Source organism: Castor canadensis, chromosome 9, assembly GCF_047511655.1.
Source record: "Castor canadensis chromosome 9, mCasCan1.hap1v2, whole genome shotgun sequence".
Taxonomy (NCBI): Eukaryota; Metazoa; Chordata; class Mammalia; order Rodentia; family Castoridae; genus Castor; species Castor canadensis.
This window is the reverse complement of record NC_133394.1, coordinates 106,251,915-106,270,990: the sequence shown is the minus strand read 5'-3', so window position 1 is coordinate 106,270,990 and position 19,076 is coordinate 106,251,915. Positions and strand designations below refer to the sequence as shown.

The 19,076-nt window shown below is 32.5% G+C and overlaps 1 protein-coding gene across 44 annotated transcripts in view; it reads left to right on the top strand.

The window, feature by feature from the left end:
- The window catches only part of Adgrl3 (adhesion G protein-coupled receptor L3), a 1,316,738-nt gene that overhangs the window by 724,841 nt on the left and 572,821 nt on the right, over nucleotides 1-19,076 (top strand). For 33 of the 44 annotated variants that reach the window (XM_074042162.1, XM_074042151.1, XM_074042155.1 and 30 more), the window contains 4 exons: nucleotides 2,286-2,312; nucleotides 4,819-4,987; nucleotides 11,189-11,314; nucleotides 16,231-16,327. In XM_074042162.1, the coding sequence (XP_073898263.1) occupies nucleotides 2,286-2,312; nucleotides 4,819-4,987; nucleotides 11,189-11,314; nucleotides 16,231-16,327 (419 nt within the window). Of the gene's footprint in view, nucleotides 1-2,285; nucleotides 2,313-4,818; nucleotides 4,988-11,188; nucleotides 11,315-16,230; nucleotides 16,328-18,614; nucleotides 18,680-19,076 lie in introns of those variants that run through there. The other 11 variants (XM_074042139.1, XM_074042140.1, XM_074042136.1 and 8 more) reach the window with 2 other exon arrangements.

Here is a 19,076-nt window from a genome sequence, read left to right as displayed (position 1 = left end):
TTTTTTTCTAGTAGCATGAATTTCTATATTGAATATGAACTTGAATCTTTATAACTAAAAATAAAAATTAGATACATTGCACAGGGTTAGCCACTGTAAAAATTACCCTAAAATATAGTGGCTTAAATTCTATTTTTTGAATCTAGACTAAGTGGCCTAACCCTAATATGTCAGCACCACATCAGCAGGCAACTTCCGTTTCATGGTCTCAGGCTCTATTGTCACTTTCCCCTAGTGAAAGGGAAGAAACAAATGGTAAAGGAGAGCAATTCCAATGCTTTAATTGGCAAGACCTAGAAATGTCACAGTTCAGTTGTGTTTACCTCCCTCTGAACATTTCTTCAACACATAGCTGAAGCTAACTCTAAGTGAAGTGAGCTTTGTCTTTGGGATTGGGTGGAATAACTGGCATGTCTGTATAATTGCCAATAGAAACTACTGCATTGTGTACGTTTATCATTCTCTGTCTCTCTGCCTCTCTCTCTCTCCCTCTTTCTCTCTATCTCTCTTGCTATTTCATGTTGAAGGCAAAACATATGTCACTTTTAGCAGTAATAGTACAAATGCGTATTGTAATTTTTAAATAATTTATATAGACCTCTGTAAAATTATGTATTTTTGTATCTACTCTTATATGCTAATTTCAGCCACCATCTTTGACATCGTACTATACAAATTAATGTAGAAAGTTATTCCAGTCATGAAACTCTCCTTGATTGTACAGGATCAGCATTATCTGATAGAACTTTCTGCAGTGATGGAAATGATCTAGAAGTATACTGTCTGGTATTCTGTCTACTGCTTTTGTGAAGCTTTTGAGCACTTGTAATGAAACTGGTGTGACTGAAAAACTGAATTTTGAACATGATTTTGTTTAAATTAATTTAAATTTAAACACCCACTTGTAGCTAGTCATCACCATATTGAACACACAGTTCTAGTCACTCACTCTCTGCTTCATTACCAAGATATTTTGGCTGAAATCATATTACTGCATCACATTACTCCTGACACATCCTCAAATGAATTGAACTGCTATGTATTTGGTGATTTTTTATTCTTTGACTAAGAAAATTTTTAAACAGACTTAGTAATAATAACAGTATATAATATTTATTATATACATTATGTGTTAGATAATATTCTGAGCACATAAAGCATAATAAATCATCTGAATATTCTAAGAAATATACATTGTAACAAAAGGAACTTAGATTATACTTACATTATAATCATTACCATTTTATACATGTATAAACTGAGATAGCCACAGGTTAATTAGTTTTGGTCTAAGATCAAATAGCTAGTAAGTGGCTGAGCTGAGATGTAAATCCTAAGAAAACTAGCTTGAAACATTGGGTTCTCACCCCATCCTTCACTATTTCATCTTCTGGAGAATGAATTTTTGTCAGTGGTTCTCTTTATTCAAAAAGCATCACAAATGGAGCCTTTCTGAGAGCATTATTTATATATGCATAATGTAGGAAAATATATTGCCACTGGCAAGAGAAGAAAAAAAAGAGCACTTTTCTTCTCTTTTTCCCTATTAAAGTTATCTGATCAAAAATTGTGTTTGTAAAAAGATGATCCAAAATGACCCATAACTTATCTTTATTAAATTGGCCCTAGAATTTTTTTATCTGGATGACACTAAATCAATTAGTACATATTAGTGACAGTAAACAGGTTTTCTGTTTGTCCCTATTACTACAAAAGATTATTGCAGTTTTTTTTCTCAGTAACAGAATTTTAAAATAATCAAGATTGAATGTTTTCAAAGGGCACTAGCATTCAGATCTAACTCAGGCTAGTCTTCTCTAAGTTAAAATTACTTAGAAGCATACTGTCCATAATTAAGTAATCTTACTAATAATATTACAGAATAAGGATACCTTGAGGTGACATGAAATCTGTCATTTTAAGCCTGCCCCCAAGCCTTTTCCAGATTGCTCATAAAATTTCTCACTCTCTAGAGAAATGTGATCTCTAAGAAATAAATGTCTGTCAAGTCACAAGTAATGTAAGCACATGATGAAAAAAATGGAATTTCTGAGTCACATAAGGGATTCTGCAGAATTGTGAAATTGATTTTATTCCTTGATATTTAAATTCCCATGGTCATTTTAGGATTTACCTTGTGAATATAAAGGGAAGGTTATGATATTATAGTTTTTAGGGTGGGGATCAAAGGCCTTTGGGGAACAGGAAGATATTTTTCATATGAAATTCTTTGTCATAAAATGCTAATGTTGGTGTTCTTGTCTTTATGTCTATGCATTCTTTAGCTATGAGGATAACAGACCCTTCATCAAGTAAGAATGACCTGAATGGCTGATAAATTCCATTTATCAGTGTGGTCCCATGAACCAGCTGTCAGATCAGTACTGGAAAATCATTAGAGCTTCTGTCATTCACATTGAGGCAGAAGAGCAAACTGTGCAGGAAAATGCTCTGGCATGCATCTTATATACAGAATAAATATGTTGCAGGTGTATTGCCAAAAAACAAGAAGTTGTGCTTTACCTCTGCTAATTGGATATCACCTGAATTCAATGCCACAGTAATGACAACTTCCTGTGGTACAGACTTGTTGTGCTTTGTAGGTTCCTCCTTACATTGTGGTGTGGTATGCTGTGCTGTATATGTCTGCATTTCTGTTGTTTGTTTGGGTACCATTCATGTGAATTTACTTTGTGATTTTGTGATATATCTTCAAAATGATCTTCTGGGTATGAAATTACCCACTTACAATTGATGTTAGTGATTTGCTACATTAAATATTAAAAGGGAAAAAAGTCTTCCCCCAAATTAAATTTTATGTATGCAAAGTTTTTTTCCTTTCAAATTTGGTACCTGTAATTGTTTATGAATACATTTAAGTATCTGAAACAGATACAAGTCTGTACCAGTCTAAGAAACACAGGCATCAATGATAGCATTTGAGTATTTTTCCTATACATTTTAAAATGATATGTCCTGCAAGAATAAACCAAGTTTGGCAACCTATGGGTGACCTTGCTGCAGACCTTCAGTTTGTTCTTCTGGTGAAGAGTCCTTTGTTTTCATTCTCTCAACATTCCATTACTTCTTCATACGTTCGCTTACTATTTTCTTTATGAATTGGTGCTCATTGCAGTTTTAGAACATTTAACTCTTGGGACCATCATGTGTTTTCAGTGATAATAGTTGACTTCAGTATTTTATCCTCTTCATTTTATTTCTAAGTCCACAGAGTAATTTTGTCTTTATTTAATAATGATTCTTTCCATGCTCTTTTTCCAATGTCTGTAAGAAGCTGAGAGGTTTTTTTTGTATGTTCCCATAATTCTAATTCCAGTTGTAAAATACAATATTAACACTTAAGATGTTTTCTAATTCATATAAGCAAATGTGCCAGATGCAATAGCAAACCTCCTTCAGGGAATCTTTATTCAAGAATGTTGATGTTTTACATTAAGCATTATAAAGTTAGTGGACATTTAAATCTGAAATAATGCCTGAATATTGTGGGAGAAAGTAGTAAATATTCATAATCCATTTTTCAAAATCAAAGAACCATATCTTTCTAAAGATGTAGTTCTTTCTAAAAACATTGAACCCAGCTTCAGATATGGTAAATATATGCATTTTTCCCCTTCACTTTGTAAAGTTTCAATCTCCATAAGTATTTCTTGCTCAGACAACATACATGAAAGATAATAGTCTGATGAAAAGAAATGTTAGCTTACCCAGTTCAAAGAAGGTGTGTCAGCAAAGAAAATGGTGGGTTTATGAGTACACATGAATCTGGATTGGTTTTGACCTTTTCCCATTACTTAAAGAGAAGTTGAAAAAAATTCCATTTTCAGTTACAAAAGTCCCATTTATTAGAAGAATTCATTTTATGTTGATAGTAAATACATAGTGTGACCAACCACAAAGATGTGAACTTTTGTCACCCACTTATTACTGTTACAAATGGCAACTTATGGAAACCCAGAATGAAGTGAAAGTGATGGATTGCTTTCAGTGCTTTATTTACTACTCTATTCATACCACTCCATCCCCATTCTCAGCTTCATTCTCTCACTTAAGTTTATGGATATTCAAAGAGATGAGCCTTTAAGCTTCTTTTCAGCAAAGCTGTCAAATTCCCAATTTCTAAAACCTAGTCCAACATAACCTAGAGGACAGTAATCCAAAAGCTGAAAGTAAAACTAGGGTAATTCCAGTAGAGTAGAACTGCTTTTCCACATTCACTGTGTACCATACTTATTTTCCATACCTATAGAATCAGACAAATAGGACTTTCAAACTCACACATGTACTCCAAATACTGGTTCCTCTAACAGGAGTTATGTTTCTGTCCATCAATACTATAATTTTTAGAGAAAAAGAGGAAATTTGGATAAGTAGGGTAAAAATGTATCAAATGAAGCACTAATGGAGGAAGTCTAATCAAACAAATATTATCATACCAATGAGTATGGTGAAGACTAACATAACTTTAAAGAACTTTTCCCTTGCCATTCACCATAATTACATCTCCATAACATTTGCATATGCATTAAAATACATCAATAATTTATGGCACAAATCTGCTTTTGCTTAAATGAATTTCTGTGTTCATAACATTTTCATTTATGTATAGTTCCTCAAGCTTGATAACTTGTAGTCCCCATTAAAATCTTAAAGTACTTATACCACCTGTCTCACATTTTCTGTCAATAAAACTTACCATAACATTTTTTTCAGTGTCAGTATTGTTGGTATGATATGGTTGGTGTTAATGCAAGACCAATTATTTTATAACCCTAAATTTTTTTCTTCTCTCTACAGATCATGGGTTATAGGTGCAATAGCTCTTCTCTGCCTGTTAGGATTGACCTGGGCCTTTGGACTCATGTATATTAATGAAAGCACAGTCATCATGGCGTATCTCTTCACCATTTTCAATTCTCTACAGGGAATGTTTATATTCATTTTCCATTGTGTCCTGCAGAAGAAGGTAAGCTAGAATTCTCTTTTCAAGATTAAATGGCCTAAATTTCATGATAGCATAGGAACCCCAACATATTCTAATATATCATTCTTGATATGTTTTTCAAGAAATAAATATATTACTCAATTTATTTTTTATGCTAGTAAAGACAAAACAGACACAAAATAAAAACATAATAGTTGGTGAGAGTATGCAAGTAAAACAATAAGCACATTTCATGATTTGGAATATGCACAAAATTATTTTCTTATAGACTTGCTTTTATATTCTTTCATATATTCATTGACAGACAAATGGAATTTGTGCATTAGAAAGTACAACTTCTAAAATGGAGCATGTCATAGAATGGGAAATACACACACACATATAAGTGCTTCTTTAAAACTAGTTGGCACTAGAAAATAAAATGTCTAGACATTTTATGCTAAAATAATATAAATTTCTGTTTTTAAATGAATAATGGAATACTTAATAGTCTACACCTTTCTTTAAAAGCACCTTGTAAAAATATGGCTTGAATGATTTGAATATGTTTTAAAATTTTTATATTCTTTGTTTTATAATTTTCCACATTTATAAGGACATCAATAATCATTTTAAAAGACAACTTTAGCAAAAAAAATGTGTTTTTTTAATCACAAAATTGATTTCCATTCCTATATTTTTCAACTCTTTTAAAACTGTAGTCTCTATATCTCTGATCATGTAGACCCTGGGTTTGAATTTTAGTTCCTCCACTTGAAAGCTTATGTGATTTTTGCACAAGTTAATTAACCTCTCCATGTCCCAGTTTTCTCATGTGTGACATGGAGGTGATGAAAATAATTATAAAATATTGAAAGAGTTGGCTTTATGAAAATGAAGTGGCAAAATGTAAAAAAAAATATTCTCAGAAAAGAACAACTGTAATTTTGCTTTGGAAAAATAAGGAAAAAAAGATACAGTTCTCTATCTTAGGGGTTTTTATTTGAAGATAAAAATCAGTATCCAAATAAGACATCTACTTACCAAGATAGACAAGAACAAACCAAAATTTTATTCAGCCTCAATTTTAGATAGTGGCAGTTATATAAAATGTGTTGCCGTGGTCACAAATACAGGCTAAAAGAGCAATGATTAGTCAGGCCTATACATTTAGATTACAGAAAAGATAAAAGGATAGTAAAATGGATAGATTTTAAACTAATGGAATGCTCCCAAATAATGTTTGTACTCCCCAAATTGCAGTAGCTCAACTCAATATAAGTTTATTTTTTATTCATTGCCCAATTTTTGGAGGTCCTACATGGAAGGACATAGTTTGATGAAGACTCATCCAACCTCAGTATATGATTTTGTAGTCATTTTGGGTGTTGACATCCACAGTTCATGAAAGTGATAGAGGATCTTATGGAAAACATCTGGAAGAGGCTCATGTACTTCTATTCACTTTCCATCAGATAGTACTCTATTGATGGTACCAACTAAACTGCAAAGGAGGCTGGGAAACACTTTAGCTTTTTTACCTGGAAAGTGAAGGAATTAGTGTGTTCACCAGCTAGCCATCTGTCACACTTGGTGAGTTTACGGAGTAAGACACATAAATGGAAAGAATAAAGATGGAAAGAAAGCATCATCAGAGGAGAAGAATGAGAATCAAGACAACATGCTGAATTAAAGACGGGAGAAAGTGTCCAGAAATAGTGGTTAGTATTGAAAAAGACTTCAGAGAAGTTAGAGAAACTAATACTTGGAAAGATATCCAGATTCGTGGAGAAGAAAGTCATAACTGACTCTCAAGAGAAATATGCACAGAAAGATGGGAGTAAAATCAAGAGATTAAGGGAATAGATAACATTTGTTCATGAAAATAAGGGAATATTGGGCCATGATAATCAACTCTAACATCTTGAAATATAGTGCATTATAGATTTACACATCATCATTTTATACATTAGCTGGAAATCTGAATTAACTTAAGTTTTAAGTTTTAAAGTTAATATGACCCAAGTATGATGGCTCAGGCTTGTAATCCTAACTACTCAGGAGGTGGAGATGGGGGAAACACAGTTCAAGGTCAGCCCACGTATATGGGAAGTATAAATAGGAAAATTACAGTTTAGTCCTGCCTGTTCATAAACAGAAGACCCAATTTGAAAAATAACTGAGTTCAAAAATAGCTGGGAGCTTTGCTTAAGTGGTAGAGCACCTGTCTAGCAAGTGCAAGGCCCTGAGTTCAAACCTCAATATCACCCAAAATATAAACAAGCAATAACAAAGCTATAAAGAATGAAGCAGTAAAGAATATTTTGTACTTTATACATAAATTAATTTGGTCATGAATATTTTTATTAGCCAATACTACTATGGTTTCTCTAATTAGAGCTTTTATTTTTCTTTTTTTACTAAAAGACGTCACTGAAATAACTTGGATTTGTATTTAATATTCAGGTAGAGATTTTGTGCTTCAGGACCCATAAACAAGTCTAGACTTTTTAATCATATTTAACCTCTTATACAAGTCAAATCTCAAAATATATGTGCCCTCAAGTTTCACTTTGGGATTCATTAGACAGAGTTCAGTAAACTGTGGCTCCCAGGCCAATTCATCCAGCTGCCCTTTATTTTTACAGCCATGAAATCAAGAATGGTTATTATATTTCTCAATGTTTACATTTAAATTTTTAAGTAAGTACTTTCACAATATCCTTGGTTTTGCCTCTTACCTCACAAAACCTGAGAAGTTCTCTTGGTCCAAGCTAAGTAATTTATAAAGAATAGAGATTTAGTTAGCTCATGGTTCTGGAGGCTGGGAAGTCCATTGTCAAGATGCTGGGCCTTCTTGCTGATTTATAACATGGTAAAGGGCATCGTGTGTGTGGTGAGACAGAGCAAGCAGCTGACTTGGATGTCTCTTGCTTTTCTTATGAAACCACTAATGGCTCTGTTGGGGCTTTACCCTCAGGACCTCATGTAATCCTAATTACCTGCTAGAGGTCCCACCTCCAGTACCACTACCATGTGAATTTGGGATCAAGTTTCCAACATGAACTTTGGAGGGAGCACATTCACACCATAGTATTGACTATTGGCATCTGACAAAAAAATTTGCTATGCTCTGAATTTAGAAGCTTACTTTTAAGTTTAATACTAACAAGTAATGAACATATTATTCTTTAGCCCAATCTGTGATTTGAATATTTTAATTTCAGTGGCATTTTTATCCAGTGTCAAGAACATGGCCCAACATAAAAAGATATAGGAAACAAAATTTTTGTTCTTTTTTTCTTATAAAAATAATCAAGTGCTTACAGCTACAGAAAGTCTTAAAAGGTTTTTTTTAGTCATCTGACTGAATTTTGATGTCCTTGCTTACATAGTTGCTCCTAGATTTTAATTCAAATAATGAAGATACTGTATTTTTGAGATTCTTCTGTTTTATAGTACTATTAATTAATTCAACTTATTAACAAAAATCAAACTTTTGAGTTAGTCCTTTTCTGAGTATGAATTGTATGGTTGTGTGACCAATTTTTCCACTGGTTACATTAAGAGTGGTAATTTTTGCTGTTATATGCTCAGTTATTCCGTATACTCAGAGCTCCCAAGATTATCTTATTTATGATCTGATAGAATGGAAGAAATATTCTAGAAGTATGGTATATTCTCTTTCCTGTCTTCAAACTGAAATAAGATATTGTTATCTGATTGGGGGGAATTAACATGGAGGATCACGTGAAATAAAGTGCAAATGAACAATCAAAGTACTTTTTTATTGTCATTGAAAGAGAAATACTTCATGGATATGGCCCATGTTGTTTTTCTTTCTTCTTTTAAAGACATATGCTTACCATTTAGAATAATATCACAGCAAAATAAAGTCAGCATCATGATTTAGTTAGTAACGTAGCTAATGTGGAGCTTGGCATCAGTAGGTTTCTTCATTTGCCGATTGTTTATAAAATCAGTTCAGAACATTCGATCTTTGCTTGAAAATGCAAATAGTCCATGATGAATTCTTGTGGTTTATCCAGCATTGCTTCTTTTGTGACAGGAAATCAGTTATCTTTTCTTTCTTTCCCTCTCTTTCTCTCCTAAAATATTTTCTCTAGGTTTAAACCACTTCATTAAAAAGCACTGACTTATCTAGAAAAATAGGCTAGGTGGGCCAAGAAGGCTATGGCTATGATGAAATTTTAGGCTGTTAGGTGTGGTTCATAAATTCAGTGCAAATTACCAAACTGTAGTCATAATGTTGACCTTTGGTGAGAGATCATTTTAAGCTTTCCCAACCAACTTTTGATTACCCTTATTCTTTCTATGTGTGGAAGAGATAAGCTAGTAGATTGCTTTGATAATAATGCTTACAATATGTAACATCTGTGTTCTTCATATATTAGTGTTAGAAACATGGAATTTAGAATGAGCACCATTGGTGTCCTTATCTGTAAAATGAAAGTAATTATTTCCCTGAGTTGTTTTGAGGAAGTTATCTCACATAACTACATGAAAAAATGATTAAAAATTAGAATTTTCTTCATTACACCCTCCCAACACACACATCTCAGAAACATGCACAAAATAAGGGCAGTATCATTTCTATAGAAAAATAAACAAAATGTGGATTAGTCTGCAAACACTCAATAAAAATCATTATCTCTATTTCTAATTATTGGTAAATGTTTCATTGAAGAGATTTGTTGCATAATAGATCACGAGAATGTAAATACCTTAGAAAAGTGTAGCTTTGGCAGGCCACAGTGTAGAAATCCTTAAAGGTTAGAATACCAAAACTCTGGTACTCACTCTTTTTCTCTCCACCTAGAATGCCTTTTTTTCTCTTGTCCTTTATCATGTTTTTTTCAAAACATTGTCTAAACAGAATAATTCTGACTTATCTTTTGAAGGTTTTTCTGGTAAATCTTTGCCAAACCTTCTTGGTCTCCACCCCCCTTTTCCCCATGGGTACTCTTTCATGCACTGATTGCCCCTGCCATTTCTCTATCACTGCTTTGATGGCAGGCATGCTGGGTGCACATAAGCATTCTGTCGCTGAGCTATGTCCCCTGTCCTCCATCAATTCAGTCAGAAAAAATACAATAAGCAGTCAGTAAATTTGAGCTCTTCAGGGAAAGCAGAATGTACTCTGTCTTTTATTCTAAATAACATGCTTTTAATAAGCACATATTTATAACTTTGTTTTTAAATGAAATTACACTGAATACTATATCATCTTAAACTGTGGAAATTATGAACGCGGGTGAAATCAAATATATAACGAGTCAAGAATAAGTGCATAGCGATGTATTATCATGTAAATTTGTGAACGTGTATCCAGCAGCATAAGCCATCCCTTCGTCATTGTTTTGATGAGGGGATGAGGTATGACTTGGGGAAGTTACTGTTTTTTTTATTTCTACTCAATTGAATAGGCAATAATAAAAACTTAAACATGACAAACTTTTTCCAAATGTTTTCCCCGCTTGAAATCATAAATTTAAAATGTTCATCTCTTTTTCCCTCCTGTAATTTTATACTACAATCTGCAATAATATAAAGTAGCTATATTTCTCTGTAATTACTGAGTAGAACTATTCTGTAGAAATAAATTTAAAATATTATGAATTTTTTATTTTAGATTTACAAATTTGACCTCTTTTAAGTGAAAAAAGGTTAAAAGAAATATAGATTTAAATGCTTAGTCCAACATTGCCCTTTTTCTTAAACTGCCTGGTGAACACTCAGAGAATGTGCTGTGACTCAGATATAATTCCCTTTTTCTGTCTTTAAATATTCTCTCTTATCTCCCATTCCCCTCTCCCCTCTCTCATCCTCCTCACTCTGTTTAACTTACTCACTAGATTTCCTCCCAAAGAACAATAGCTACAATATCTTTGTGCCAATAGACTATGTAAAATTCATGAAGCTAAACATAGTGTCTTGAAAATTTTAAATGTATGCTGTTTGAATTAAGAAATAATACCGCTAAGATGTGATTGATGTATTTGGAAGTGTGTGTGTTTGAAAAGGTTCCAGTTGCACAAAATTTCAACCTTGCCAATATTAATATAATTATTTCACATTGCAAAATATATGCTGAACAGACTTTCTTGTATTTGTAGGGCAAAGAAATACATTATCAAAAATTAAAATATATGTACATTTTTTACCTTAGTTCCTAGCTGAAATGAGTAACTTGCTAACAGAAGTTAACATTTAATTGTTTAGGTACGAAAAGAGTATGGGAAATGCCTGCGCACGCATTGCTGTAGTGGGAAAAGTACGGAGAGTTCCATTGGCTCAGGGAAAACGTCTGGCTCCCGAACTCCAGGACGCTACTCTACAGGCTCACAGGTAAGCAATGTGTGTCCACTGAGGTTATGTTGCTGTAGTCTAATCAGTGCTGTTTCCTATGTTGTCTCTTTAGTATGATTGGCATAGGAGTGATTCTGAGAGGAAACTGAAGGAACCAAACTTAAAATAAAATTATAAAACTTAGAGACTAAGTTTGCATACTAACTAATGACCCCACATTGTTTTTAGCCGCATAACAGCAAGTGAAGAAAGGAATTTCCTACTTAACTCAAAATTCAAAGAAAGTAATATTTTATGTATGTAATCCTTGAGTTTATTAACTCTTTAATTATTATAATGTTCCATCGCATACTAAAACACTTTATATAGAGAATGATATGTTTAGTAGAAATCAACTGTAAGTCATATCCTATAATATGCTGACAAGTTGGAACAACGTCGTCATTACCATAACTTGTCTGTGTGTTTCTCCCATTAGCCCAGCACTAGACACAGCTGAATCGTCCCTAGATACAGGGGAAATGTGGGTGGGTTATCTGCCACTTTTCCCAGGTCACAATGTCATCCCAAAAAATGATTGCACAGCAACTTCAACTACAGTAAGATGCTAAAATGCGTCTGTCAAAAGACCAAAGATTGTGCGGGTCATGAGTCAGTTTGGGTTGGGAGTAGCATGTTTCAGGAGGAAGAATAGTTATAAATTCAGTATATCAACTGAATTCTTCTAAGTTGACAAAAAAGTTACAAACTAAGAATTTTTTAACTTTTTCATTTCATTCTATAAATGAAATTTTTTTCATAAATTTGATAATTATATATAAAATTAGAATGATTACTTTTCCTTTGGTGGGTATTCAATTAGTTCATAATCTTAATAATCTAAATTTCCCTAAACAATCCCATTCATATGCTTAGAATACTAAATTTTCTTTTATCCTTTACAAATAATTTATTACTTAAGTATATCTGATCCTGTAAACACAGCAATTGTCCAGCTGGACAGTCATACACATCTAGCTTAGCTAGCATCGAAACTACTCATAAATCAAAGATAGTGAATATCTGTCCTCAAACTTAACAGTTCTCTTTTATTGTACAAATAAAACCATTTATTTAATATTAATCTTACATATTCCAAATAAACCTTTAGCAGCTAATATATAACTGTTAAATAGAGTAGACTATCTTAAGTAACTTAATTACCACAAATCATGAAGGTTATTCCTAAATAGAATGTATAATTATTTACAACATGAATTTATTATTTCTATACCTAACTTAAGTTGCAGAGCTCCAAATTAGGGAGAACAGATATGCCATCTCGGGTGAGCAGAGATTTGTGGGTTTAAGACTACTAAATTTGCCAATCAGACATCTGAATCCCAACACAAAAATGGCAACAAATCAGGATGATGCTTCCAGCAAGAGTTCCTTCTTATAATTAGGCCTTTATTGTCAGCCTGGTGATCCCTTGCCCCCCACCCTTGTGATAATCTTTTCAGCAGTTTTTAAATTGCAATTGCAGAGATTCTCTATATTATCCAGCTTGATTAGATCTTGCCTGCTTCTCACATTACAAAGCTCAGTAAGTGTCATCGTATAGGCATCTCTTGACAGATGTCATTAATGAAAGTATAATATTTGGAAGTTTCAATTACATTACAGCAGAGTTGTGTGATGTTTAGCAACATTTCTAATATGCAAGCAAAGGCAGTGCATCTTAGTAAAATAATGATATACTTCATGGGTGGGCCTTACCATATGCCAGCTATGACACAGAACAAGGTTTTTGTTGTTGACTTTGTTTTCATTTGTTTGTTTTTTTGAGACAGGGTCTCACTGTGCAACCTATCCTGGCCTCAAACTCACCATCCTCCTGCATTAGCCTTTTGAGTGCAGGGATTGCACAAGTTTTTAATCTCATTAATTCTGCTTTTCCATTTGTAAAACTGTGGTAATAAGTTGCTAGTAATAGAACTAAAGCATGCAAAACCACTTAGAAAAAAAGAAAAAAAATACTTACAACACATTGTCCATGCTTAATAAATTGGTACTGCCACCATTTACTATTGTCATTAATACAGAATATATTTCAATGTATAACTTTTAAAACCACATCATATTTTTCTTCACTTTTCTACTTGTAACATCATAATTCTACTCTTAGGTAAAATGTATTGTCTGTCTTCTTATACTTAATATAATAGTAATTTTGATTAATTATGACAATATAACTCTATATGAAGTTTAATCCTATTTGTTTAGGTAAAACTAATAAAATATATCATATTAATTGTGACCTTCCATAAGTAAAGACTAAATCATTCACTAATATTGAGGCAAAATTTAGAGACAATGAATGCATTTTCCCCATCTGAGAACTTCTTAAATAACAGTCTCCATATATTTTACTTTTTTTATTTAGAAATTCTAAGTGCTTCCTCTGTGATACTGTCAGTCTTCCAAGCTCTGGAGGAAAATTGTTAAAAGATAAATTCCTTTATGATCTTGATCTTTGATTCTAGTATTGGGAGGTAGAAAAAATACTAAACAAACAAACAAAAAGAGAATATCAGTTATAAATATGAGTAAAGAAGCAAAATATAGTCATATAAAGTATCCAGGTGGTCACTTGGACTAAGTGGTGGAGAAAGCCTGACTTCAAAGGTGATTTTCATGCTGAGATCTGAATTCACATATCTAAATGAGAGGAGGAAAGGAAGTTCAGGAGTAGACAATCCAGGTGAGAAGGCAGCTAGTACAGAGCTCTGAGGAGGGAGAGCACTCACAAATTCAGGAAGAGAAAGAAAGTCATTAACCACACTCATGACATTCTTTGAGAGACAATAGCCAAAGCAATGACATTCTGAAAGCGAATGGGAGAGGAAGTCAAATGCAAAGCCAAGTGATGGAGCCTAAGTATTTGTAGGAGTTGTGAATTCAAATTTTTTTGTTTTAATTTGTGGTACTAGATTTTGAACTCAGGGACTCCAGTTTGCTAGGCATACACTCTATACTTCAGCACAACCCCAGCCCTTTTTTTTCTTTAGTTATTTTTGAATAGGGTCTCCTGTTTTTGCTTGTAGCCAGTCTTAGAACTCAATCCTTCTGTTTGGCCCACCTACATAGCTGGAATTTAGATGTACGCCGCCACACCCAGTTTAGTGCTTGAGATGAGGTCTTGCTAACTTTTTGCCAGGACTGGCCTTAAACCATAGTCCTCCTGATCTCTTCTTCCCAGGTAGTTTGGAATATAGGTATGAGCCACACACCTGACCTGCAAATTTGCTCTTATTAGCGTGGAAACCCAAGGAAATCATTTAGAAAAGGAAGTGACAGGATAGTGTCCACAGGTAATAATGCTCATGATTGGCAACTATATAGATATTGGAGGGACATGATTGTCAAGACAAAAAAGTGAAAATTATCTCCACTTGCTGTTCTCCTATAAGTACTTCCCTGTGCTCATCGCTTACTGATAATGTGCAAATAATGCACATATAAACTCACAGAAATATGTTTAGGATTGTTTTTAAACTGTGAACTGGAATATTAACCTCCCCACTTTGACCAACTTGAATGTTTTGTCATTTATCTTCATTTATTTTATTTTGGGATTTATTTACTTTTTATAATATAACATTTTAAATGTAAAAGAATGCATTAACATGAAATGAAATTGTAAAGCATATTAATAAAATGAACATTTGTCAATTTAACATCCAGTTTAGGAACATTTCAACATTCTTCCTTACTAAATCTCTCCCTAATCAATCTGCCTGTCTCCCCAATAAACCTCCTAAAGTTTGCTCAATTGTTTTCTTTACTGAGAGTCTCTTTCCTTCAAAAAATATACCTTTTTAATCTGTCTGTAAATTGGTGATTTGTTTCACCCCATATTCTAAGACTTACCCTTGTTTGTTTGCCTGTTTATTTATTAATGTGATATATAGCAATACTTCTGAATACTCCTAAAGATGTTCCAAGATTCATAAAGCCAATTGCCTAGTATTCTAAGATTAACTATTCTCACTATTCAAGAAATTCAAATATACTTGGGACACACTGTGAGTTTGGTTTCACCAATAGTAATAGTAATGCTTTTTGTTAAGTATTTCATCCTTGAAAGAAGCATGTGGAAATATCTTGTTTCCTCCTCATGATATTAATAATTTTTGATCCCTAACTCAATAAAATGGCAAAAATCAAATAAAATAGTAAAGCATCACCCAAGACAGAAAAATATTGTAATGATTTCTTGAAACATCTGCTACTTAGAAATTTGAATTTAGGTATATAAATAATGATGAAAGAATTTTCAGTTATCTATAAAATTTCCTACTGTGAAGCAGTGAATAAGACTGAATGGACAATCTTTATCTCCTTCAAAGGAAAGAAAAGTTAGGGTAGCATATAATCTCTAAACTTACACTGCTCTTACAAAGTTATGGAAAGTGTTAAGTTCAGTAGCATTTTAATAGCATTTTGTGTTCTTTTCTTATCAGACTCTTTCTTTCAAAATTCTGAATTCCTAATCTAAAACTTTTGTTCATAAAACTAATAATAGCTTAATGCATGTTTAAACATTCCCATCACAGTAAAAGTTACAATGAAAATAATTTGACCATGGAAACTAAAATTTTCTACTTCTGTCTAGAGTATACATCTATATATTTTTAATGTATTTAAATTGGCACAGAAGTTCACGTTTGCTCCTTTTTCATAGTTACAATTATCTTTGGGGCAGGCATTTATGAATGCACCTAATGAGAACCAAGCATTACAATTAATTTTATTTTTGATGCTCTATATTGCATACTGATGATTATATTGCAAGCATGTAAAATTGTTTATTTGCTAGATGCTAGAAACAAAGGCCTCACATACCTGTAATTGAAAGAATGGTGTGTATGAAAGTTCACTGCCTCATGGGTGTCTTTTCTTCCCCTCTTCAGAGCCGAATTCGTAGAATGTGGAATGACACTGTTCGAAAGCAGTCAGAGTCATCTTTTATTACTGGGGATATAAACAGTTCAGCATCACTCAACAGAGGTAATTAGAAATGATTTTTCATGTGTATTATTCTTCTGATTGCTGTAAGAAGTTCTTCAATGTATTACTCTACTTGCACGTTTCAAAACTTATTCCATGTGATAGGAATATTGCAAGGATATAAAAGCTGGGTGAGGGTAGCAGCATGTTCCATTATTCATAAGCATTTTCTTGATCCTGAATTTTTAGGAACTCTTTTCTGAGAGAAGTTAGAAAAGGAGAAACTTCTTTTTCTAGTCATCTACCATTGCTATAAACTAGTGATCTGTCAGGCTTCATTGGAAGCAGTGAAAATGGGCAGTTATGTGGCTCTGTAGTCTGTTAAGCATCATAGAGTTCACATTGTCCCAGGTACAAAGCGATTTCATAGTCTTTTTGCAAGTAAAAATATACTGCCTAATATATATTTAAGGCAACCTGTATTTGGGGGAGATCATATTTAATCTTTATATCTAAAAGACTTACCCAGATAATATTAGATATTCAAAGATCTAAGTGAAAAAATATTTTTATGTATATAATGACCTTTTTTGTGGGTATGTACTTCTGGTTAAAATGCTTCCTGGAGACCATTTAGATTTTTGAAATGAAGTTCTCTCAATCTATTGCTTTGTTTGTAGTAGATTCTCTCTCTCTCTCTCTCTCTCTCTCTCTCTCTCTCTCTCTCTCTCTCTCTGTGAAAAACTAGAATTAATTTGATAGCAGTAAAAATGACTAGATGCAACTTGTGGGAATCATGTAGGGTAGAGTTTTATCTGGGAACGTTTCATTTGCATGAACTTAATTATTTTTATTAGCAACATTGTTATTTTTTCTTACTTGTAAAGTAGAATTATTAGTCTGTTTTCAGCCTGGTTCTGTCAGCTTTTTGTTACATGTAATTCTACTTAAAAACAAATAATATAATAATTCTTGTTTATACTTAAGAAATATTCAGCCGTTTGTGCTCTTGTTTTAACTAAAGTAAATAATATCTTATTTATATATAAGTATTTAGGACAAAAGTGTCCAAACTGAATTTGATACTAAGATCTATGCTTTAATATAATCTCATGGAGTTTCATAAGTTATTTGGGACAACAATGTAGTAACCATAATCTAGTGATTATTTTACATTTTCTGTCTCGCTGTAGGTTAAGTAAGAATAGTAAGTGAGAATGTTCCTCTAAAAATGATGAAAATATATTACAATAAAACAGCTACCTATATATTTTCTTTCATTATTAGTTTTTTTGCTGGATTGTATTTATTTAAACAATCCCTCTCAAGTATTCTCTTTTTCAATTTAGTTTTCATGTTTAGTTTTATAAAAATTTTCATAAATGTTAGTACTCTTAACTTTTTTACTTTACTTTCCAAATCATAGACAAGAAATTGTTTAGAAATACATCAATGGCTTTGGAACTAACTTGTTTCCAGAGTGACTAATTTTCTTTATTCCTTAATCCCATACACAGAGAATTTTCAGTTTGTTCTTAGAATGAAAACTATCTTTATTAATAGGATTTGTGTAAGAAGTACCTTAAATGTATAATCACAGCAGTCATAGAACAGCTGTTGTTTAACAAAGGATGACATAATATTATTTAAACAATGCACTGCTTGACTATTGTGAAGATGAAAACCAGTATAGAAAATTATTTTGTCTAATATTGTGATCAAAATTTATGTAAAGATAGTAAAGTATATAAGCTCATAAAACTGCTTTAAATGGATAGTTTTTGTGACTTTAAATTAAAAAACATTATATAATACTGCTATTAGTTCTTCCCCTTTCATTCCTTCTCAAGAATTTCATCACCTTGGAGAAGAGCGATATGTGGATGACTGGGCCAATTTGAAGCACATTTAAAGAAAATGATATTTTATATTGACTAATATGTTTAAGTCTTTATTAAGTTCTGTAGTTTTAAAATATATTTGTTAAAGCTATAAAACAAAGGGTATAAAACTTCTTGTGATATAGAATAAGTTATTTAATGATGACTTTGGGGAAGGCATTAATTGAATGTATAATCTGAAGTGTGTCTGGCAATGATCTTTTACATCAGGATATATGCTGTTCTTCTCATTTGGTAATTTTAATGGTGCTGCAAATCATAGTGTTCTTCTTTGTTTCCTGTATTAATATCACAGCCTCCCTACCCTGATCCAGATCAGAAACACCAAGTTTTATTTTCATCTCATTACTTTTACCTTAGATGATTGGAGTAAATTTTTATTACTTCATATTATAACTCCAAAGATAGTCTTTAACCTCCTTCTCTAATCTTGTCTCATTCCCCAGGGTCCTATCTTCCCTGCATTCAGGCGTGTGTATCATATTTAGGTAGGTGACATCCAAGATTCATCTTTCCAGACAAACACTTCAGTCACCTCAGCAACATAACTATTCACTTCTGTTTATTCAAAAGACTATATTCTCTATTATTAAAGTAAAAATCCTCAGCACTACATCTTTGCATCTTCATATATTCTAACTTCACATTCATTCTTAGTTACAGCTAGTAATTTTAAAAGTTCGAACTCCTTTTCCTTTCTTTCTAAGTTAGATATATTAAGCCTCTTGTTTTTGTCTTTAAAATAGCGCTGACCCTTGAAAACAATAAACTATTGTGTAAAAGTTTGTTCCACTTTTTAATTTCAATTTTCTTTCATGTTCATACCACTGCCTAATACATAAAGAATATTATTTTCAATATTGTATCCCCTCTCATCTATTCTTCCAAACAAGAATCAATCATTATCA